The 20,822-nt window shown below is 35.4% G+C and overlaps 1 protein-coding gene across 1 annotated transcript; it reads right to left on the bottom strand.

Moving 5' to 3' along the window:
• Window positions 1–52: 52 nt before the first annotated feature.
• On the bottom strand, window positions 53–20,792 carry LOC135694516 (uncharacterized). The gene is made up of 22 exons (XM_065213293.2): window positions 20,608–20,792; window positions 18,196–18,294; window positions 17,694–17,830; window positions 17,022–17,144; window positions 15,396–15,539; window positions 14,774–14,835; window positions 14,102–14,163; window positions 12,937–13,052; window positions 11,915–12,122; window positions 11,538–11,621; window positions 10,944–11,068; window positions 10,142–10,249; window positions 9,402–9,554; window positions 8,658–8,742; window positions 8,038–8,219; window positions 7,298–7,384; window positions 5,494–5,712; window positions 4,763–4,881; window positions 4,003–4,134; window positions 2,483–2,573; window positions 1,537–1,657; window positions 53–762 (listed from the first exon to the last, which is right to left on the bottom strand). Exons 1-22 carry the CDS (start codon window positions 20,702–20,704, stop codon window positions 539–541), a joined length of 2,778 nt encoding a protein of 925 aa, XP_065069365.2. The 5' UTR covers window positions 20,705–20,792; the 3' UTR covers window positions 53–538.
• Window positions 20,793–20,822: the final 30 nt, after the last annotated feature.

Raw genomic sequence — 20,822 nt, 5'->3', positions numbered from 1 at the left:
ATAACATGTTATCAGCATTAGCGTAAGGTTGTTCAGTAAAACACTCAACATTACATGAAAAAAAGTTCGTTACAAAATTGTAGAAATAAATTAGAAATCTGCACACGATATAAGTATTTGCATGTGTTTTCAAAAAACCTGGAAAATCCTATTTACAAACTTTAAACAAGAGTATCAAGTATCAAGCAAGTCATGTAACGCAATGGATATGTACTGCCCCTAATTCTTTTTATCTAGGGGCTTTTTAAATTTTGACCTCAGAAATTTTGTCAGCTGAGGTGGACGAGGATACTATCCCATTCTTAATAGACTTTAAAAAATGCTCAAGTGATGGGCTACTTCTAATTCAAAGCTGGGCTTCTTCTCTCACTTCTTTCAAAGTTTTCCCGTTCCCCATGACTTCGTTGATTTTACTCTTTCCCACACTTTATTAACACACCCCGTTACGTCATCGCTTCTAGCTTTAGGTCAATACCACGTTAGGGGTAGCGCTTATACCACTTGCCCCGAACATTTCAATGCCATTTTTTGAAGTACATTAAAACATTTCGGTGTCAACTAGAACAGCAGCCTGATTTTTAAGATAACGTCCAGAGAACTGAATAATATCTTTGGCTTTGACATTTGCCAGCCTCTTTCTGACGTCTGGTACTTCCTCCAATTCATCCAGAGGCGGGTAAAATGCAGCACGTTGATGGTCGTCCCAATCGATGATGCAAAATCGAGGATAATAGTACAGTGCAGGTGTTTTATCCATGATATCTATAAAAATCGAGTTTTTTTATCTCTGTAAATAAGCCAAATAACAATCTATAGTGGGCCTAAAGCCCGAAAAAGTTTTCAGCGACGAAATCAAATTCGAATAAGGCATCGAAAAGCTTTAGCGTCTAATGATGTTTAAATCGAGCTATTTTGCGAGATACATGCAACACCTTGCTGGCTAAGCAGTCTAAACAGATTGAATATGGCTACTTCTTCAATACTCTAAATGGGAAAAGTTTGGAATGCTAACTGCAGATTTACACTAATCCTTGGCATCTGTGCGTAAATGTTTTATGGATGCCCGCGAAAGAAATATGATAAGTTCCTAAAGAAACCAAAAGATTTGCGGCTAAATCCCCAAGAGAAGTACAAAAATCATAGAAAAAACAACCCTGTTTACTAAGTTATTATTAAATCTTTGCTCAAAAGGTTCATATGGGAATTCAGAAACTTAATCATGAATACATTTCTTGTCCTTGTACTGCCTTTGATACCTCTCCTCCTAGAATGCACGTTTAAAATCTCAAGGGGATTTAAAAGGATGCTTTTGTTACCCAAGGGGTTATAGCAAACAAAAGGTTTTTTGAACTGTTTATCTTGAAGCGTTTGCTAAAATGTGGTCTGAAGAGTTCAAGGTGATTCAGCTTCGGCCGTGAGATTATAACAAACAACTTCTCTGGCAACATAGACATGGCTGTGTGTGCAGACTTGAAAATGCTGTGACACAGGAAAAAGGATAGCATATAACAAAGATTGAATGTAAAATTAGCTTACCATGGTGATTATAGTGGTAATTACGTGGAACAAACTGACCGGCCCACGAGGGAAATTCATCAACATTCAACGTGGCTACAATCATTGTTGTATAAAGCTCGTGGGCAGCTTTTTGAAGTTCCTGCAGCAAACGTAAGTGATTGAATTCTAAGTGACAAATGTAAGCGAATATTCATATCAAAATTGATACAAAAATTTATCCTCCACAGCTCTAAATATGACCAGCACTCAATGGCTTCGTGCAATTAAAATTGTGTCATCCTTTCTGATTTCTTGACATTACCTGGCAGAGAAGGGGCCAAAATTTCACACCGCCTTGATGACACACAATTTATTAACCTAATTCACACTTTAAATGTGGAAGTTTTCTGGGTATTTGAATTCTGTTTCTTTAAATATTTTTATAAATGCTTAATATTTGTAAACTGCATCATTTGTTTCTACGATTACAATTAGGTATCTTTGAAATAAATGTGTACCCCTAAATTAGCAAACGGAAAATATTAATTTTACAAGGTGCAAATGTGCCGAATAGAAAAACTATTAATAAACCAAAAGCTGTCAAATCTTTGCAAAAATGGCTAAAGAGTAGAGAAAAGTTGGGTTGGCAGGTTTTGCCATGAAAGAGTGCAAGTCTAATGTTGAACCAAAAGAAAAACGATGTCTCCAGTGCCATCTGGGTGCACTCAAATAAACCAGTGATTCCAGGGAGATAGCTAAAAAAGGATATTAAAGATAACAACAGAATTGCATAGGGTTTACTGATTTCTATCTAGTCCGTTTGCAATTTAAATATCTACATCGATCAAACCAAAATGGACCTACAAACCTCTAGAATCTATTAAGCATACTTTTTCACTGGTTTTTCTTTAATGCTATCATCTAAAACGCTATTTCATGTTGGTAAAACAAGTGGAAAACAAAATGAAACGGTCTCTATACTAACCTTTAAAAATGAGCTATTGCTGGATATGTTGTTTTTATGAACTAAGGCTATGAGAACTGGAAATTCTTTCGAGAATATTGAAGACGATGCCCTAAAAAAGAATACAAAACTTTACATCAAATGTCACGAGAAAACACTTGTGGGGGCCCATGATCTCATGAAAATAACAAATGTGAACAATTTTTTGGCGGTACAGAATTTGAAAATGGCTTTGAAAAAAGCAAACATTTTACGACATACTAAAAGCTTTTTCGTCTGACACTCCTCAGAGCATAAAACGTCAGAATAAGGTTCCGAAAGAACACGATGGAAAATATATACCCAGTGTGGATCGAGATAGGCCAATGAGAAAACCGCAAGCACAAGACCGGTATAGTTGACCAATCAGTGCCGCGAGCCTAAAGAAAAATTACCAATGGAGCTCAAGAGAGAAAACGAACTCCTTCTGTATATTTTTCATCGTGTTCTTTCGGACCCTTATTCTGACGTTTTATGCTCTGAGGAGCGTCAGACGAAAAAGCTTTTAGCCAATTTGTTGTAAGATGTTTGCTTTTTTCTAAGCCATTTTGAAAATAACGAAGGAAACACTAAAACAACTATTCAATGAAGGTGTAATGTATCCATAAGACAGCTAGTAAGCGATCTTAAGAATAGTATTCTATGTTGTATAGGCAAGAGCTGTACTCAATTGCCCAATGATTTGATGGGGAAATTCGTATCAGCAACTGAGAGCAGTCCTACCTCACAAGTCGAAGTGTGTATCGAGTAATTATATATTCAACTTGCAAGATACGATTCCATTCTAAAATATTTACGATGCTGTTTTAGAAGCTAAGGCCAATGGTGTAGTGCTATCAAAATAACAAGGGGGGCTCTTGCCCAAAATGTTGCGAAAAACAATACCAAAAGTAGTAATACCCCCCTGAGCCCCCCTTGCTCTACACTCTTGGCTAAGGCTAAAGGCTTACGAAAATGAACAGTGGTCTAAAAGGTCGTGAAAAAAGTGGGAGCTTCTCAGACCAGTTTTTACAAACCTCCATCTTTGATTAAAGATTGCGTTGATATTTACACATGTCATTTGGCAGAAAAAAACAAAATTACAAAATGTGAAAAGATTTGACTTCTCTCACATTTTTATGCAAATTTATGCAAAAGGACCTTTAAGATAATCCAAAATACTGTTTTGCAGGTGCTACGATGTTCAGGGTTTCAGCTAACACCAAATATTGAAACTTGACAATAGTTGTTTATCGAATGAGCGTAACCTTAAGTTCAAAGGACTAGCAATATTGTCAAAAATCCAATTTCGAGCGCGAATCGGGATGCTTACCTCCCTTTCGCACAACAACAAATAAGTACTGGGTGGCAACACAAGAGAGACTATAAGATGCGAGGAAAGTAAACTTAAACCCAGAAGAAGTAGTACTCTCCCTAACAGGAAATTCCTCAATATATGGATCGTATTTGGTACTAAACTTAACTCTTTGTTCTCATATGGAATAAAATACAAAGTAACTCACCCATGTGCATGAAAACTTTCTCTCGAGATATGCGTGATTGGAAGGCGTTGGTGATCCTCAACAAATTTCACTAAAATGTCCGTGCATAGTGGATGATTTTCCTCACATCGAAATCCGCTAGGTATCTTGTATCTGTTGGTGACAATGCATTGAAATTAGGCCAGGAAAATGTGCTGTGCTACCAAAACGATAAAACTCGGATGACATCTAATAGGGTTTAATATTTTGTTTCGTTTATGAAAAATTGCTCAAATATGAAGTAAAAATTATCATGACAATCAACAATTTTGAACACGAGAAATTGTGAATTATCTAGTTGTATTTTATTGATACATAAGAAAAGAAAATTCATCAACCCCTATCCAACAATAGAATTTGTATAATTTTTCATTCCCATTATTCAATATCTTGCACACTGCACCAACAATCAGAAAGGACATCTCCAAACTTATAACGAATATTTTCAATTAACGTAAAATTAACAAGGTCTTATAGTAGATTAAGTTTCAACTCAATAAAGTAGCAATAGATATAGCAAAATCAAGTCGAAAAGGTTGGCTTCATTAATTGAAAAAAGCAGTAAAGCTGTAAATGGCTATAAAATGTAGATATATACATCGTTGTAGTTTATGTACTTATTAAGTCTATTTTCATACATTAATTTTACCTTGTACATGTTATGTTAGTATTAATTTGAATAGTATTAGTAATAACAATAGTAATAATGATAGAATTCTTGGAAAAAGACTGATGCTCTCACCTATGATTTCGGTGAAATTTATGTAGCTTTGTATCACCACTAAGCTCTAGTGTTCTATCCATTGGGTATGACAGTTTGAATACTGTGGCCTTTGCTCCGTCACTTCGCTCAAACAGTACCTACATCAAAACATGAAATTTACTCTTTACAGGTCTGCCATATAGTGCTCGATGCAGTTTATGATGAGCTATGCATGCTTTTGCGTGCATAATAGGACCGTTTTCCGTTTAAACTAAAACGTTTCAAGTTCTGATGCATCAAGAATGCAACTAACAGCTATCTTGTTTTACGCGCCTATCAAGATAACATATGCTTAATAAGTTTTTGCAAGGATGTTGTCAAAAAGCTTTGGAAGATTAAACTATGAAGAATTAAGGGCTTAAGAATAATATTCTCTACAATAACGCCACCAGTTTTTTATACCCTTGCATGACATTCCACCAAAGACCTTTTATAAACAGATAACAGCACATGCTTATGCAAACCAGAGAAATGCTTGGATAAAAAGAGTTTAAATATCAAACAATTTTGGTTTGAATAGCTGTATCAATGAAAACATAAAATATTCATTCAAGCAGGGTCAGTAACATTATAACATTGGAAACATTGTCCTGCAAATGTCTTGGAAACATTGAAATATGACATTTTTAGGAAGATTAAGACTTTTATATTAGGAAGATTAGGATCTCGAATCATTATGTACTTAAAGGAATAACAAAATCATTTATCACCTGTTCAACAACCAACTGTTTTTCCATAATTCCATTCTTCCAAACCTTTTCAGTAACGAGATCTTCGCTTGGCACAGCAATGCACTCAGCGCTGCCAAAAAGTTTCTCACATGCCAACTTGAAGCATTGCAAAGGTATTAGTTTATGTTGCAACGATCTTGACAGGTATTTCCTGGCAAGTGTCCTGGTATAAAGGTGAGCAACAAGACGAACGTCTTTCTGTAAAGAAATGCAAAATAACATATGTTAGGCTAAATTTAAATATCGAATTTCTGCCGTGTAGAATTAAATAATTTCTCCAGAAAACGACTAAGTACTAATTAAATGCGAATATAAAACGACGTTTAAATATACTCCCACATCAAATCAATATTTTCTCCAATTAGCGGACATCGTCGGGGCACGAGCAAGGTGTCCGCCTTTTGGAAGGTTTTGCAATGTAAGTCCCAAATTTGAAAATAGACCCGAGTTTTGTATTTAAAAGGTGAAATCAGTGGTGGCGCCAGGGGAGGGCTACAGCCCCTCCGTCGGAAGCATCTAGCCCCCCATCGGAGGAAGTTATTGGAAAGAGCTTGAATCGTGGAGGTGGCTATGGTCTGGAGATTCCAGTAATTTACCACTTTCATGGACAAGGAAAGTTAGTGAACTCGGCTGTAAAGAAGCTAAAAGCTGTAAAAAACCAACTAGATTGTCAAAAGTCAAAGTGTTTGAACAAATATTCATTCGTCTAAGTTTTCTGTTTGCTGACTCCTAATTTTTTTGTAATGTCTGCTAATTGGAAAGTAAAAAGCCAAATTGTCTATTTTGTGCAAAAAATATTGTCCGTTAATTAGAGTGGCCGCTAATTGAGTGTCCGCTTTTTAGAAAGTTTTTTATGAGACCTTGACCAGAAGACGATCGGCCAAAAAAAATTTGTCCGCTAATCAGAGGTGTCCGCTTTTTAAAGTGTCCATTAATTGGAGAGAATTCTGTAGTTAAATGCGGCAGTAGTTCACCAGCTCTGTCGCTTTATTCACCAGGAGTGCGACTCTTTTTAAACAGCCGCATTTTTGCCGCGTTAAATTGAATACTTGCATTGCATTTTTTGCCAAGGACTGTCTGGTCCATTGATCATATAACAGCCGTCTCTGATTTAGCTTGCCATTCTTGAAATCTTCGTCTACTTCCATTAAATTCAATGCTGATACCGGAGTTGAGAAAAAGCGCAAAATATGAGTGTCTTGTGCGCATGCGCTGATGATGACCGGGAGAACGCAGAAGAATTTCATTTGAAGTTTAAATCAACTGCCGTATTTAGTCGCACAATTGCAGAATAAAATTCAATTTGATTCTACACTATTTGTCGATTGCCTTTTTTTGAGCGTCTAAAATTGAGTATATGGGACAATGCAATGTATTATGCAGTCGACGTCGACGCGGAGGAGTATGTAGAGTTTACGATGGAGAAAAAGTGGATCACATGCTTGATTTTGAGTCAGCCTCTTACAACAACCTGATTACCCCAACAGACAAACAACTTCCTAGACAACACTCTTGATATGGTTTGCTTCAGAAAGAGCATTTTCATGATAAAATGACAACCTTACTATGGATGTGAGAAGAAAATGCTTTTATGCTTACTGTAAACATCTGCGTTTGATAAATCGAATTCAACAACCAGCTGGACAAAAATCTAACTACTTAAGTTTTTGAGGAAAAAATTGATTACATACGACAAACGACTTAAATAATCCCATCTCAGTTTTGTTAATCTGGTTTGAAGTGAAAATTTTTACGACGTTGACAGAAATTAAAAGGTACTAACATTCATCTTTGGCCAGCTTTTGTTTTTAAAGTAAAATTCCACTGCAGACATGGCGGCCTTAGACAGCCAATTTAATATATCACCAATCTGCAAAAGTACAAACATATGTTCTTCAAGAAACTGAGAAGACTTAATTAAGATATCGAAGGCAATGTTTAACCAATTACGCTTAGTTTTCTTTACGACAAGTACAAAGAGTTCTTTGGGAAGGTTTCTTACAAATTAGCTTTTAAGTAAAGCATTTTCTTTTTAATCAAAGGCGTGAATACATCGGGAATACAATGTAGCTAATTCATGCCAAGAATATTCGGAACACCACAATATTCACGTTCAAAAGATGACAACCCTAGGATTTTTAAACACTTTTGCAAGTCATCGATGTTGTGACAATATTCTCCCTCCTCCCCTACAGTGCTGACTTCTTCATTAGAAGTCTTTAGGCTTCCAATTCTTGTGAGATTGTCACTGAAAATCATTCGCTATCGAATTTAATCAACGTTGTAAGGGGGAAAGAGGAGGTGAAACAACTCTAAAAAACTGTGAAGATTTTGTGCAGGTGTTCCAACAACTTAGGCAAGGATTGTAGCTGGCAGGAAGAACGTACCTGAAATTTGAATGTAACATGTCTAACATGGCCAAGAGAGAGAAAGTAACTGAGAAGTGCTATATATAATTCTGCTTGGGATAATTCCTGCTATATATATGGTCACAGCTAATCAAAATAAAACATGTGAATTCACCTCCATATTCCCATGGTAATCCAGCCGAACTGACGATGATGTTGAGTTTGCGATAAGACAGGTCCTGCTCTCTTCTTCTGAAATACTCCGAAACAAAGCCAGTGTGGGGTAGCCTGTAACTTTATTCCGCTTGCAATTGACCGGATCTGAAGTGCAGTTCATTAGGTACACAGAAACCCCATCTGTAAGGAGAAACACTAGCTTCAATAGCAATTAGAACAAAAAAGGGTGCCACATATGCCCTTCAATTTGCCTAATGCCCGATTCCAGTTTTATGACGCTTTCAAATTCCTGTGTCAAAAAGGGTGGTTTCCGTACTGAAAACATATTGGTTTCCTTAAAAAAGACCATTCATTCTCAACATTGAAATAAATGGAAGTAACTTCGCGAGTCGAGTAAAAAAGAAAAGAAAAAAGGGTCGAGCAATATTGATATCTTCCAGAATTTTTTTGGTGTTTTGTCATGTCATGTCGTCAGTTTCTCTCCTACAATCAACTAGCTTCTTGCCATGAATGATAAAGTATTCAAATGTTTAGTTGATCATAACAAAATAATAACTAGGATAGCTTAGAAATATGATATATTGTGTAAAGGAATGGATGCTTCTGCTTAAAACTTACGCATTCTTTTTGTTACGCTTGTTAAATTGCTGAACTTCGGCATCATTATTTCACAAAAACCGCAATCCGCCATGATGAAAATAACCTAGAAACAAAAAATGGGTCTTTCGGTCAACAAAGTCATGTTTAAATTTCTTTTTAAGAAACGTTTTTAGAGCTTAAGGGTATTGTTTGGAAAAAAAAGGAGATTCCTCTGCACTTCTGCAATGGCAGTCATTTGCAACACATATCAAGGTTAATAAAGAGTTGCCAATGTAGACGCTTTGGAGTACCTCAGGGACCCTGTCTGGGGCTCTTCGTATTTTTGAATTCTGGTTTTTCAGGTTTTTTTCTTATCATTTTGATTTTCTCAGCAAATTTAGGAAACCTGAAGGAAACCTTTCAGACAGGATTCTAGACCACATATTTAGCATTCCACACTCATTGCATCTATAGAAGATAGCATCTATTCCATTTACCCCCCTTAGCTTCGTCACTTTCTCAATGGAAAGGTAACAAGCATTTCTTTGCCAAATTTACTGGCAATAATTCATAGATGCATAGAAGAGCTCCCTTCCTATTTATTGCGCTAATTCAACATGCTCTACTTGTAAACGTTTGACCTCCCATTAAATGACATTCACAGCGCACCTAATTTATACCTTGTCACATATAGGTTGAAATATTCTTTATTGTGAAACGTATCGCATAGGTAGAAAAATCATATAACTTGAAAGTGACGACAAAAATACCATGCCAACCTACCAGTTTTACGGTTGCTGGTTTCTCTTGACCAGGATAAGTTTCATGGAGAGATTTCTTCGCCTGAGACGTCCGGTCAATTATCTGTGGCCATAACTTATCTGTAACCATCGGTATGCCATTGTGATATTTCATTGCTCTCTTTTTAAGAAGTTCCTGTTAAAATGATATTTGCAGTTAATTGAAAGAACTTTATCTAATTCACTCTGTTCAAGTAAATTATTCAGCAAGATAAAAATATTACTGTTGAGCATGGCGACATGTGACATAACCAGCAGCGGTAACGTAACGTCTATTTCTCGTCAAGCAATAATGTTTTGGACTCTTAGATATTATTTATCAGTCAGTACTCTTCTAGTCAACCTGTTAAATTCTACTAACAATTTTTAAAAAAATGTAAATAAAGTAATTATTGTAATATTATTGAAATATGTTCGTTGATGTCTTTCTGGAATTACAATAATGAGTAGCTGAAAGAATCTTCAAAGGGTTGTCACAGATTCCAGGAGACAGTGGGTGTGTGTGTGCACGCTACAATAGCCAGGACAGAATGAATTAAACTCAAGAAAAACAAGTCACTGTTCTTTTCAGCTTTTTTCTTAATAGTTCAGAAAATACCAAATGCAAGATGTATAAAGCAATGCAACTTGAAATAGTTTGAGAAGCAGCAATATTGAACTAATCACAGCCTTTCAGCGTTCTTTAAAATCAAGTCAAAATGGATCTTCAAAAACAAAAGATACCTTTTTGCGCTTGTACTCTAGAAAATATTTGTCAACATTCGGGCCGTAACGCACCAAAGGTCGTTCTTCTAAGTCACAGAAATCTTTTGTTCTGTTTTGGTAGCAAAACTGCAAAAAACAGCAAAGAACAATGGCCATTGAAATCTTATCTACTCTTTAGCTGTATTACTGCTGTTCTGTTGCTTTAATTCACATCCAATAAAAAATCTCTATACCGTATTTTCTTTAATATAAGCCGCTCCTGAATAGAAGCCGCATTTTTTCCTACTGAAGTTAACAGAATAATAGAATAAATGAGGACGTGTATTTTCTTAATCATATCATTACGATTTCTAAACACGAATACAACAAAAAATGATTTCAGATCTAGCTTTGTGTATTTCAAGGTATTTCAGTTTAATACTGGATGACTTCTATCACTACATGTTATTAGAGTATATATATATCTTGTAAGCAATTGGTGATTTCCAATAAGCTGACCCTTTCAGTTGAAAGCAATCAACGGTAGGCATGTGAGTGGTATCATGCCCACTGATTGGTCAAATTTTGATTGACAGATGGCATAAGCTACATTAGCATCTCTCGATTGAATAACCCCTTCATTAAACCCTCTTTGCTAAAATGACTTCTTCAGTGGAACATTTTGGTTTACAAACGATCAATTTGAAAACAAACACCCCAATTTATAAATATTCCACTGAAGTGATAAGGTCGTAAGAAAAAGGTTTTTATTTCTTAAGTGAGTAAAGATGTACAATAGTCCGAATATCAAATACGTTCATATATAACATGGCAAAATCACCTTGTTTTCAAACGCATTTTCTTCAACATTCAAGATACCGATGTCGTTCAATTCTGACTGCAACATCCCCGGCGTTGGAATGATATCAGATAGTATCTCTTGTTGTATATGGTGATTTGAATGGTCTGTTGACAGAAGAATTGTACGCTTGAGCAAAAATTGATTGCACCTCTTTAAGAAAATTAATCTAAATTTCATAAATAATACAATGCAATCTTTAGTAGAAATATGTAAATATCTGCTTCATCTAGCAGTTCAATATAATGATTTGCTGGGGCATAAAGATTAGGTAACAGGGACAAGGTTGCGTAGGACACTTCAACTTCCAGTTTTGCGCAGAACCTAATGATTTCTAAATTTCTAGCGAAAAAAAGGGAGGGGGGTTTATTATTTGCAAGACAATTTTTTAAACACATTTATCCCAAAGACAGCAGGTCAGAGGAGATAATAATTTTGTGTTTAGCAATCACATGTTCATTAGAAATGAGGCCCATACATCTCCTGCTATTTAAGCAGTGATGGGATGTTCTATACTCTGGGTATAAGCACAAAAGGGCTTTAATATAAAACAATTTAAGCAATTACAAAACATACCTCCTGATTCATTATGACTCTGCCAAAAAGCTGCTAGAAAGGGGATTTTCTTGATCGTTGTAACATCGAGATACCTTGATAGAACTATAATGAAATAAGTCATATTTCTTAAGAATGTCGTGCAGCGGTTGCTATAGTGTCAAATGGCTGGATTTATACATTACCTCCGGGCAAAATAGATGATATTAGTATTTTAGAGAAAACAGACCACGATATAAAATCAGACCAGGGTTTCCATCACCTTCGACAAACAACAAATGCATTGTCATCAAAGATTTGTCTTGCAGTTTGACTCAATGAAGACCTAATTATGAGGCCTCATTATGAATCATTTTTGCATCACAAATATTTCAAATCAAAATGCTCGCAAAACTTACTTTTTGAATTTTCTGAATCAGCCAGATCGACAATCCCAAATCTCAGATTGATACCATTATGGTTTTTTGCACCACTTGTGAAGTAGTCAACACTTCTATCAAATGCATGTACAAACTTGTATGATTCGGGATTGTTCGATGAGTAAAAACATACGATAAATGGTTTTTCGTCGTGTCGTGACATCATGGCTGTCGTTTTGAAGTTATCCTGAAATTAAACAAATCTATTCCTCACTTGCACAAAAGGGACCAAGGAGATTGTTTTTAATTCAACAGAAAATCTGACAGTTCAAAACCATTTAAATGACTGTTTACGTTTAAAAGTTTCCTACTTTATCAAACTAAAATGGTAACAGCCTCAAGAAAAGGCAGGATGCTATGAAATAATGCACAGATAAAACTTAATTCCTTTACCTACTCTTATTAACTAGTCATTAAAACACTTAAAAGAGCCAAACTCAGAGAAGAGTACTGGTTCACTCTATCAGAAGATGGTAGTAGTTTTTTATACAATTCAAACGGATTGACTAAAGAAAGCATTTTCTTGTTAAAACTTTAGATCAGAGGCAATGCCAGTGGACGAAGAGTGAGCAAAAGGACGAAGAGTGGACGAAGAATTATTGTCAACTTTTGAAAAACCTATGTGACCTCTTAACTTTGAAAATCGTCCTTCTGCTATTACTCTTTTTTTAACTAAAGGGAGAACTTGAGAGGACAAGATTTTCGTGTGCTCTCTTTTCAAAGGGTTGATGGAAAGTGGAATCAATGAAGGTTAAGTTTGTAAATAAGTAGCATATGTTTTAGCGTTTTTATATATCCTAGGTTTTAATGGCGAAATCTCTCTGTTGTGCTGTTGCATTGAACCCGTTTTAGAAATCCTCCCAGATGGTTTAGTCTGGTGAAACCACTGCAAAGAATCTTTTATTCAAAGCAAAGATTTTATAATGAAGTAAACAATCGATCGAAGACAAAACCTAAAAATGAAGATGGAATTTTCATCAAAGCTAGTTACATAGACTCACAAATGCTAGACTCTGTGCTTTTGTTTTTATTCTGATAACATGAAGTAAAACTGTCTCTTTGCTGACGGAATACAGTCCTTCCAATGTTTGCTTCAACTGTGGTGCCAGCTTTAGCTCTGTATAGTAAAGGAATAGCGAAACTAAGACATCGAGATGATGGCAACCCAAATACAATAACGAAAAAAATCGTACTGCTTTGTTCTGTTTAGAGATATCAAGCTGAAATGATAGCCCTCATCTCAGACAAGACAATATTTTGAAAAAGGAAACTAAACTTTATAGTAAATATTATAGTAATAAACAGTAACAAATAATCATTATTTTCCCTCAAGGTATCAAAAAAGATTGTTGCAATGAAGAATTCTTTCAAAATTGGCTAAAATTATAAACCTTGCACGATTACAGAAAAGCTACTAACAACTATCAATAAAGCAAAAGTTACATAATTTCTTTAGAAAATATCTTGAAATGGCGTTAAGACACTTGAAAATTTGCAACCAACTTATATTTCAGTTAATAGTGATTTATTCTTTCGTGGTTGAAGATTATGCGGAAACATGAGGTTCAAGTTAAAATTTGCAAGTAAAAAACGGACATAAAATCTAAAGAACATCGAAGATATCAAATGGAACTGTTCTGTTCCAAACACCAAAGCGTGTACAGCTCTGCCTAGTTGTCATCAAGCACTAAGGGCCTGTTCATATGGAGAAAATCATCCCACCTTCCAGCCTACGAGCTGAGAGGTGAGATCCCACTCTTCTATAGAGTCTTTTGTGTTTTCGTCTTGCGTTTTTATGGAGAACAAGCCAGCCCGGTTAAGTGAGATCCCACTGCATGAGAGGTGGGATCTCACTGAGGTGGGATGAACTTTTGCCATATAAATGCTGGAAGCTGGAAGATCGGATGAGATGTCCATATAAACAACCGTAAGTTTCGGAAGGTGGGACAGAATTTGCATATAAACATTCGATGATATCATCCCACCTGCCAGATTAAGGGCTAAGTGGTGGAATAAATTTGCTCATATAAACAGACCCTAAATAACAGACCGATAAAACAGTAATTTTCACAAAATATGTAATAAATATTCGCTAAAAAAAGCAGGACCAAATGGACAACATAAAAAGTCTTCTGAAGTAAGAAAAACAGTTATTCTAAAACTTACTTTTTCGGTGAAATATGAATGCGATCGGATGGTTAAAGACGTTGAACTTTTCTTGAAAAACTCTAAAATTAGCAATTAATATATACTTTTAACTGTTGAAGCGAAGCTGAAAGGAAATCTAGGGTGATGATTAATGCTTCACAAATTTCGAATTCCCATCACAGCGCCTTACCAATAAAATGCGCTTGTAAAAAAATTGTTCATACAAAAATAGTTTGAGAATTTTTACAGGTTTACATCAAAAGAAATACATCTGTAGCTACAACTACAACTAAAGAAGTAAATAAAAAATAGCTTACAAGGAATATTCGAGCAAATTTTTAAATAAAGTAAGATAATACATGCCTGTTACAATAGGCCGAAAAATGTTCTGCTCAAAATTCTCCAAATATTTAACAGCCATTTGTCAAGTATACATATCACATCTTTTAAAAGACTGACACTGTATTTGTTGTTCGTTTATACAAATATTTTGGTGAAGTTCTTGGTAGTGATTATGATGATAATTTATTTAATTTTTTAAGCGTTATTTAACTTTTTAAACTTATTTAACTCTATGCAAGGAGACTCATACGAGGGTTCTTTAAGATCGGAGATGAGATGAGATGATATCACTGAAAATATCTTAAAATCAAGGTTTATTTAATAGCTATAGTCAAACTGCAAACCTACCTTTCCTGCTCGCTCCCCGAAGGGACAACAATAACTCGACAATTGGGGCATTCTCTTCTCATCTGCAAAATGATTTACGACTTCCAACTTAGAAATGTTATTAAATAAAAAAAATGCAAAAGTGCAATGCTATGGGGCCTAGGGGGCTTAGGGGGGCTCAATCCCCTTGTTGATGCCGAATATTAGCTACTTTCTACTTTTACTATTGTTTTCAGCAACATTTTATGCAAGAGCCCCCTTTGTTATTTTCACAGCACTACACCACTAGAAAAATTTTTCCCGATTGGCTTTTAAACTACGGTAGCTATCTGGGAAAACCGAAATTTCCTAGGGTCAAAGCCAGATTCAATACTGTTAATAAAGATATCACGGATACATTTCTTAAAAGACAAATATTGCAATTTTAATTGGTAAAATACTGAGTTTCGATTTAGCAATGCCACACTCTAGACCAATGGGACCAAGACCAGGCTAAAATAAACACCGTGTCAATCTTGTCAAAAATTTTTTATTCAGTACATTTGGTAATTATCTGAATCCTTACTATCCATACTTATCATCCATCTATGCAGATTATTATTCAAACATATTAACTGATTATTATTCAAACTATTTATCATACCTCTAATAGTTGCGGCTCGATAACCTGGAAATAATTCAATCCTGGAAGAACCACAATAAACACATTCTTGTTTTGGTCTTTTGTGAAAATGCTCTCAATGTCGGTACTAGTTACCGTCTCAAATCGACTCTTGTAGGCCACTACCTATGAAAAATGGAATTTCTTACAATTTACTTCCAAGGCTGACCTTTCTAAGGATATTTAAGCAAGATGGTCTAAAAAAATTTGCAAAAAATTGACCTAGTGGGACTTATGTTGGGTTGTTTTATTTCATTTTGATTAAACTCTTTTTTTTATAAGAACAATTTTATAAGAAAACGAGCCTCAAAACTGGTCAAAAGTTAAGAACAAATTAAGAACAGGCTGAGGCTGTGCTTCTGCAAATTGCAATTTTGAACAACGTTTTTCTCAAAATCGAGGATTTTTAGCGATGTGTGGGTGCTTTTTCTTAAAATTTTCAAATTTGTCAGCAAATTAAGGCTGTCTCACTCACTTTGTTGGCAAATGACGCCTGAACACCTCCTTAGAGCGAAAAAGCTAGCAATAGCACTGCTTACACCTTCTCAATTTAAGAACAAATTAAGAACAATCTAGCCTCAGATTTTCGAAAAAATTAAGAACAGTCAGCCTGAACTTAAATTTATTGGTTCTTATAAAAAAAGAGGGTAATCTGAACTACTCTTGAGTTTCAACATTTGATGAATGAGTGCTCTGAAACCTAAAATAGTGCGAAGACATAAATTATTCTGTCAATATAGATTCATGGTAAGCTACTGGTGCCAAATGTTTAGATGCAATTGAATACTGCTATAAATATTTGGTCATTATTTAACATTTTGTAACCTGTTGAGTTCAATATGGAGAGATATTTCAACCCATTGTTTATTTTGCAATTCATCTACAAGATAAATAGCAACACTGGTCAAGATCAGGACATGCTACATAATTATGATTAGTTATCCAGAACACAGTAAAAGATGTCCCACAAAATATTCCTTTCACTTTGAAACACCCAAGCTGAAATCTTCTACCAGTCAAAGGAGAATGTCAGCCCGTTTTTGTAATGTTAGTCTAGGCAGAGAAGCCATGCTGAGTCCAGCCCATGTTGAGGTTTTCTTATGAAACAGGCCAAGGAATTTGGCAGAAATGCTCAATTCACTTCAGTGGCCCTTCAGCAAACCCAGAAAGACTGTTTTGTAAGAGCTTTTCCGTGAAAAAAAGTATAATAACCACATTTTCAGCATTTTTAATGTTCCTTTTTATGAATTCTTTCTCGTTCCTTGTCCCGTCCTTTCTGCACCCAGTCAATCACATTAACAATAGCTTGTTTCCCTAAATGCTAAAACTTTCCAGGCTGGGTAAACACCACAAGGGCTTGAAATATCAAAAGTGTTGAAACACAGCTGACATTGAACTCAACCTGGGCTGATATGCCCTTTCAACAGACTTTTCATGAAAATCTTATACTTCATGAAAATATTAGAAAAATAAAGGAAGATTTTTGAAAACTATCCTGTTTTCAAAAAATGCTCTAATAATGCTTATGGAAACTTTGAAACCTAATTTTGGAAATCTAATCAGTCCTTGTTTAGCTCTAATTCTATAACAAAAAGTAGCCACACAAACCACTTTTTTTATCCATTTCTTCAGAGAGACCTTTGGTTCATAATCAAAATGAGATGAAGTCCCAATGTAGCATCGCAGGACCTCATTGGATGCTGGCAATGAAATACGGGATGAATAATTTTCCTGAAACAATAAGAAATTTGACTCAATGGTGGATCCTGTTATCAAACTAAATCAGCACAGATGCTGAGAGATCATACCCACTTGGTTGTTGAGGGCCAGCATTTTTCACAATAAGTGGTGAGTAAATTCATTCAAGTCAGAAAAGCTAAAATTCAGATTGTTTGTATTTCAACTTTTTTCTGGTAATGCATCACATTTCAAAGGTCTTTCCACTTCTTTGTACACATTTTAATAACCTCTCAGTTATTTTAATAACCTCACACGAGCATCCCAAATGAATTTAACTCTAATTGGTGTAGAAAAATAAATTTGCTAATTATATGGATGTGACACACTTTCTGTAGGAACGACTTGTGAATAAAAAACAAGATGAAACCCAAAAATTTGCTGGGTTTTTCATTGTGCAAACAGCAATTCTGAAACATGCGTGAACAAATTGACAATATGGATGATTCTCTCTGTGTTTCATATGATGCTGCATTCAAAATGAACAGCAATATTTTACTTCTTGTTTATCAAATTCAGAACATGCAAATATAACAGTTTTACCTTGGCAATATCAAGTTTACGAAACCACCATTGTTTTAGGTACTTTCTAGTCATCAATTTGGTAACTTTTTTCTCAAGCGATGAGACAGTTCTCTTTTTCTTTATCCTTCTTGCTTTTGTAGTTATAATTTGTTTATCTGGCACAAACAAATAACTCATGAAAAGGCTGATATCACGAATGAAAGTTTTAAAAAAAGCACCAGCTTTAAAAAATGTTACATTAAAGACCTAAGGTATTTCAAATAAAACCACAGATTCAATAGCATTACAGATTAAACAAGATTAAAAATTCTAAATCTATCAAAGCATGTGTTCTGTCGAGAAAAAAAAACAAGAAACCACATAAAAATTCAATTTTTTTTACTTTTAAAATCTTAGAAATTCAGGCAAAGAATTTAGAAAAAACTTAAATGGCAATATGTGACCTTTGAATGACATAAATTTAGCAATATACATGATCCATTTCTCAGTGACATTATAAATATCAAACTAATTCAATTACCTTCTGATTTGTGCAAAAAAAGAATGCAAAATGGCTGATCCCATTGTCTATTAAAAACAAGGTGTTCTAGCTTCTGTACTGATACCTCTTGCAAGTTTCCTAAAACAAAATCACTTACCACTAAGATATTGCATCGCAAAGTATGATACATGGAAAAACAGGGAAACCCTAATTGCCCTAATTGGTGAAACGCAAATTTGTTTGCAGTTTCTCCAATACTGTCCTGTAACCAGAGGGCCCTTGATGCCACAAATCAATGTTGCTAAAAAAGAGGAACAAGCGGAACAACCTAGTAACAACGGAACAACCCAGTAACAACCCACTAACAAGTGGAACAACCAGTGGAACAAAATGTGAATTAATTGTTTAGTAAATAACACGTGGGGGGCATTTATAATCCAACTCTCTGAAGTTTGTGTGCTAGCATGTGCACTATCAAGAGGCCATCAGTCGTGTCTTTGTCTGTTTCGGAGGCTCTGTTCTGGCTACTTCCTGAAACTGGCTCTGCCATTTATTGAAAACTCCCTGGTTCTTCTGTTTAATACATCTGTTGAAACAAGCCAGTTTCCAGACATATGGAAAGTAGCTAGAGTTACTCCAATCCATAAAGATGGAGATAGGACTGAAAAATCTAACTATCGCCCAATATCGGTTTTATCTGTCATCTCAAAGCAATTTGAAAAACTTGTTTTCAACCAACTGTACCAGTACGCGAAGGAAAATGTTCTGTTCTCAGGTGACCAATCTGGCTGTTTGTGCCTTTTCTCCACTCTAAGATGTTTGCTCAAAAATACTGATGACTGGTACAGTGGGTTGGATCTTGGAAAGTTTGTGGGTCTGGTATTTGTTGACCAAAAAAATGTCTTTGACACTGTTGACCATGAGATTCTCTGCCTAAAGCTTGAGCATCATGGTAAAGAAAATAGAGAACTCTCTTGTTTTAAACCTTACCTTTCTGGGTGTAAACAGTTTTGTAGGGTCAATGGCATTGATTCAGAAGTTAGGGACATAGAAAACGGTGTGCCATAGGGCTTATGTCTTGGCCCCCTACTTTTCCTCAATTATATCAATGACCTCCCATAGGCTATCCAAGATTCAGTTGTATCCATGTATGCTGATGACACCAGCCTGTGTTATCAATCCTCTGTTATAACTGAGCTGAACGAGGCTATTAAAAATGACCTCAGTAAATTAAACACCTGGCTGCAAGGCAAAACTTACTTTGGATGTTGCCAAAACTCATCCCATGCTTATTGCTACAAAGCAAAAGCATAAAATGCCTAAATGTCACAATGAGGAGTTGGACCTAAAGATATGCAACAAAGAGCTTGAACCAAACAACCAAATACCTCAGCCTTCAGATCGACAGTTCTCTTGATTGGAAAAGCAAATCAAAGCAGATTCCACTAAAGTCTTCAAAGCTGTCAGGTTCTTGAATTATGCCAAGTCCTTCATGCCAAAGGCAACCTTGAAAACTCTTTATATGGGTATAGTGGAGCCTCACTTTTGGCATTGTTGATCTGTTTGGGGCTGCTGTGGTTCAATAGAAATTACCAAATTGCAAAAACTTCAAAATCGTGCTGCAAGGGTAATAACAAATGATAGCTTTGATGCACCAAGCAGACTACTTATCCAAGAGCTGGGATGGAAGACCATTGAAAAGCTTATAAATTGCGAAACAAAAACAATGGTTTACAAGTCCTTGCATGAGTTGGCACCAGAATACCTCTGTAGCCTATTCACTCATAACTCACAGTGTGCTTCCCACAGCCTCCGTAATACTAAAACAGACCCAAAACTGCCCAGGAAAAACGCCGCAAATGGGCAAAAATGTTTTTCTTATAGAGGAGCAAAACTGTGGAATAGCCTCTCAGCTGAGTCTAAGCAGGCATCAACACTGAGTAGTTTTAAACATTCTATTTAGTGGACATTTTTTCATTTCTATTATAACTCTTGTATATTATTTTCTGTAAATATGTATACTGCTATAAATAGGGTTTTATAATTATGGTTCTCTAAAGTATTATTAATTGTAATTGTTATTTTTTTAGCTAGGGCCCCTTGTAAATCAACTTTGTTGAAGGGCGATCCTAGAAATGAAATATGAAATATATATAGGAAATAATAGGCAAGTCTAAGGATGATTGGTTGAAATAGCAAGACTTGTTAATATAAAGTTTGTTTTAAGTTTAAAGTTTAACTCAAACAAAAGTTATCACTGTCCACCGATAAGCATAACATTTTAGAACGACATTATTATTTTTTAAATTTGTGCATTACTTAGTACACATTTTTATAAATAAAGGTTGCTTCAAACAACTTTTTATCAAGAATCAATTGTCTCTTTGAAAATTTTCAAGCTTCAAAAAAACCCGAGTTTTCTAAGATGTTTAAAACAACAATGCAACATACCATTTGCTTCACTGCTAGCCTGAGATAAAGTTGATAGATCCTTCATAAATATGCCCAACAGGCTCAACGTATATATTGTATAGACTTTGAAAAACATCTTTGCTCATCTTCCTTCTCACGAAGATTCAAAAGTGCGCCATTTTGTTACGATGTAAACAAACTTGCCGCTTAGATAACTGTTACCTGCGCAGCTAATAACCTCATTGCAAAGAAGA

The sequence above is a fragment of the Rhopilema esculentum genome, chromosome 8, assembly GCF_057945365.1.
Source record: "Rhopilema esculentum isolate cy_ngs chromosome 8, ASM5794536v1, whole genome shotgun sequence".
Taxonomy (NCBI): Eukaryota; Metazoa; Cnidaria; class Scyphozoa; order Rhizostomeae; family Rhizostomatidae; genus Rhopilema; species Rhopilema esculentum.
The sequence above is the reverse complement of the archived record's forward strand: the minus strand, read 5'-3'. Positions and strand labels throughout refer to the sequence as shown.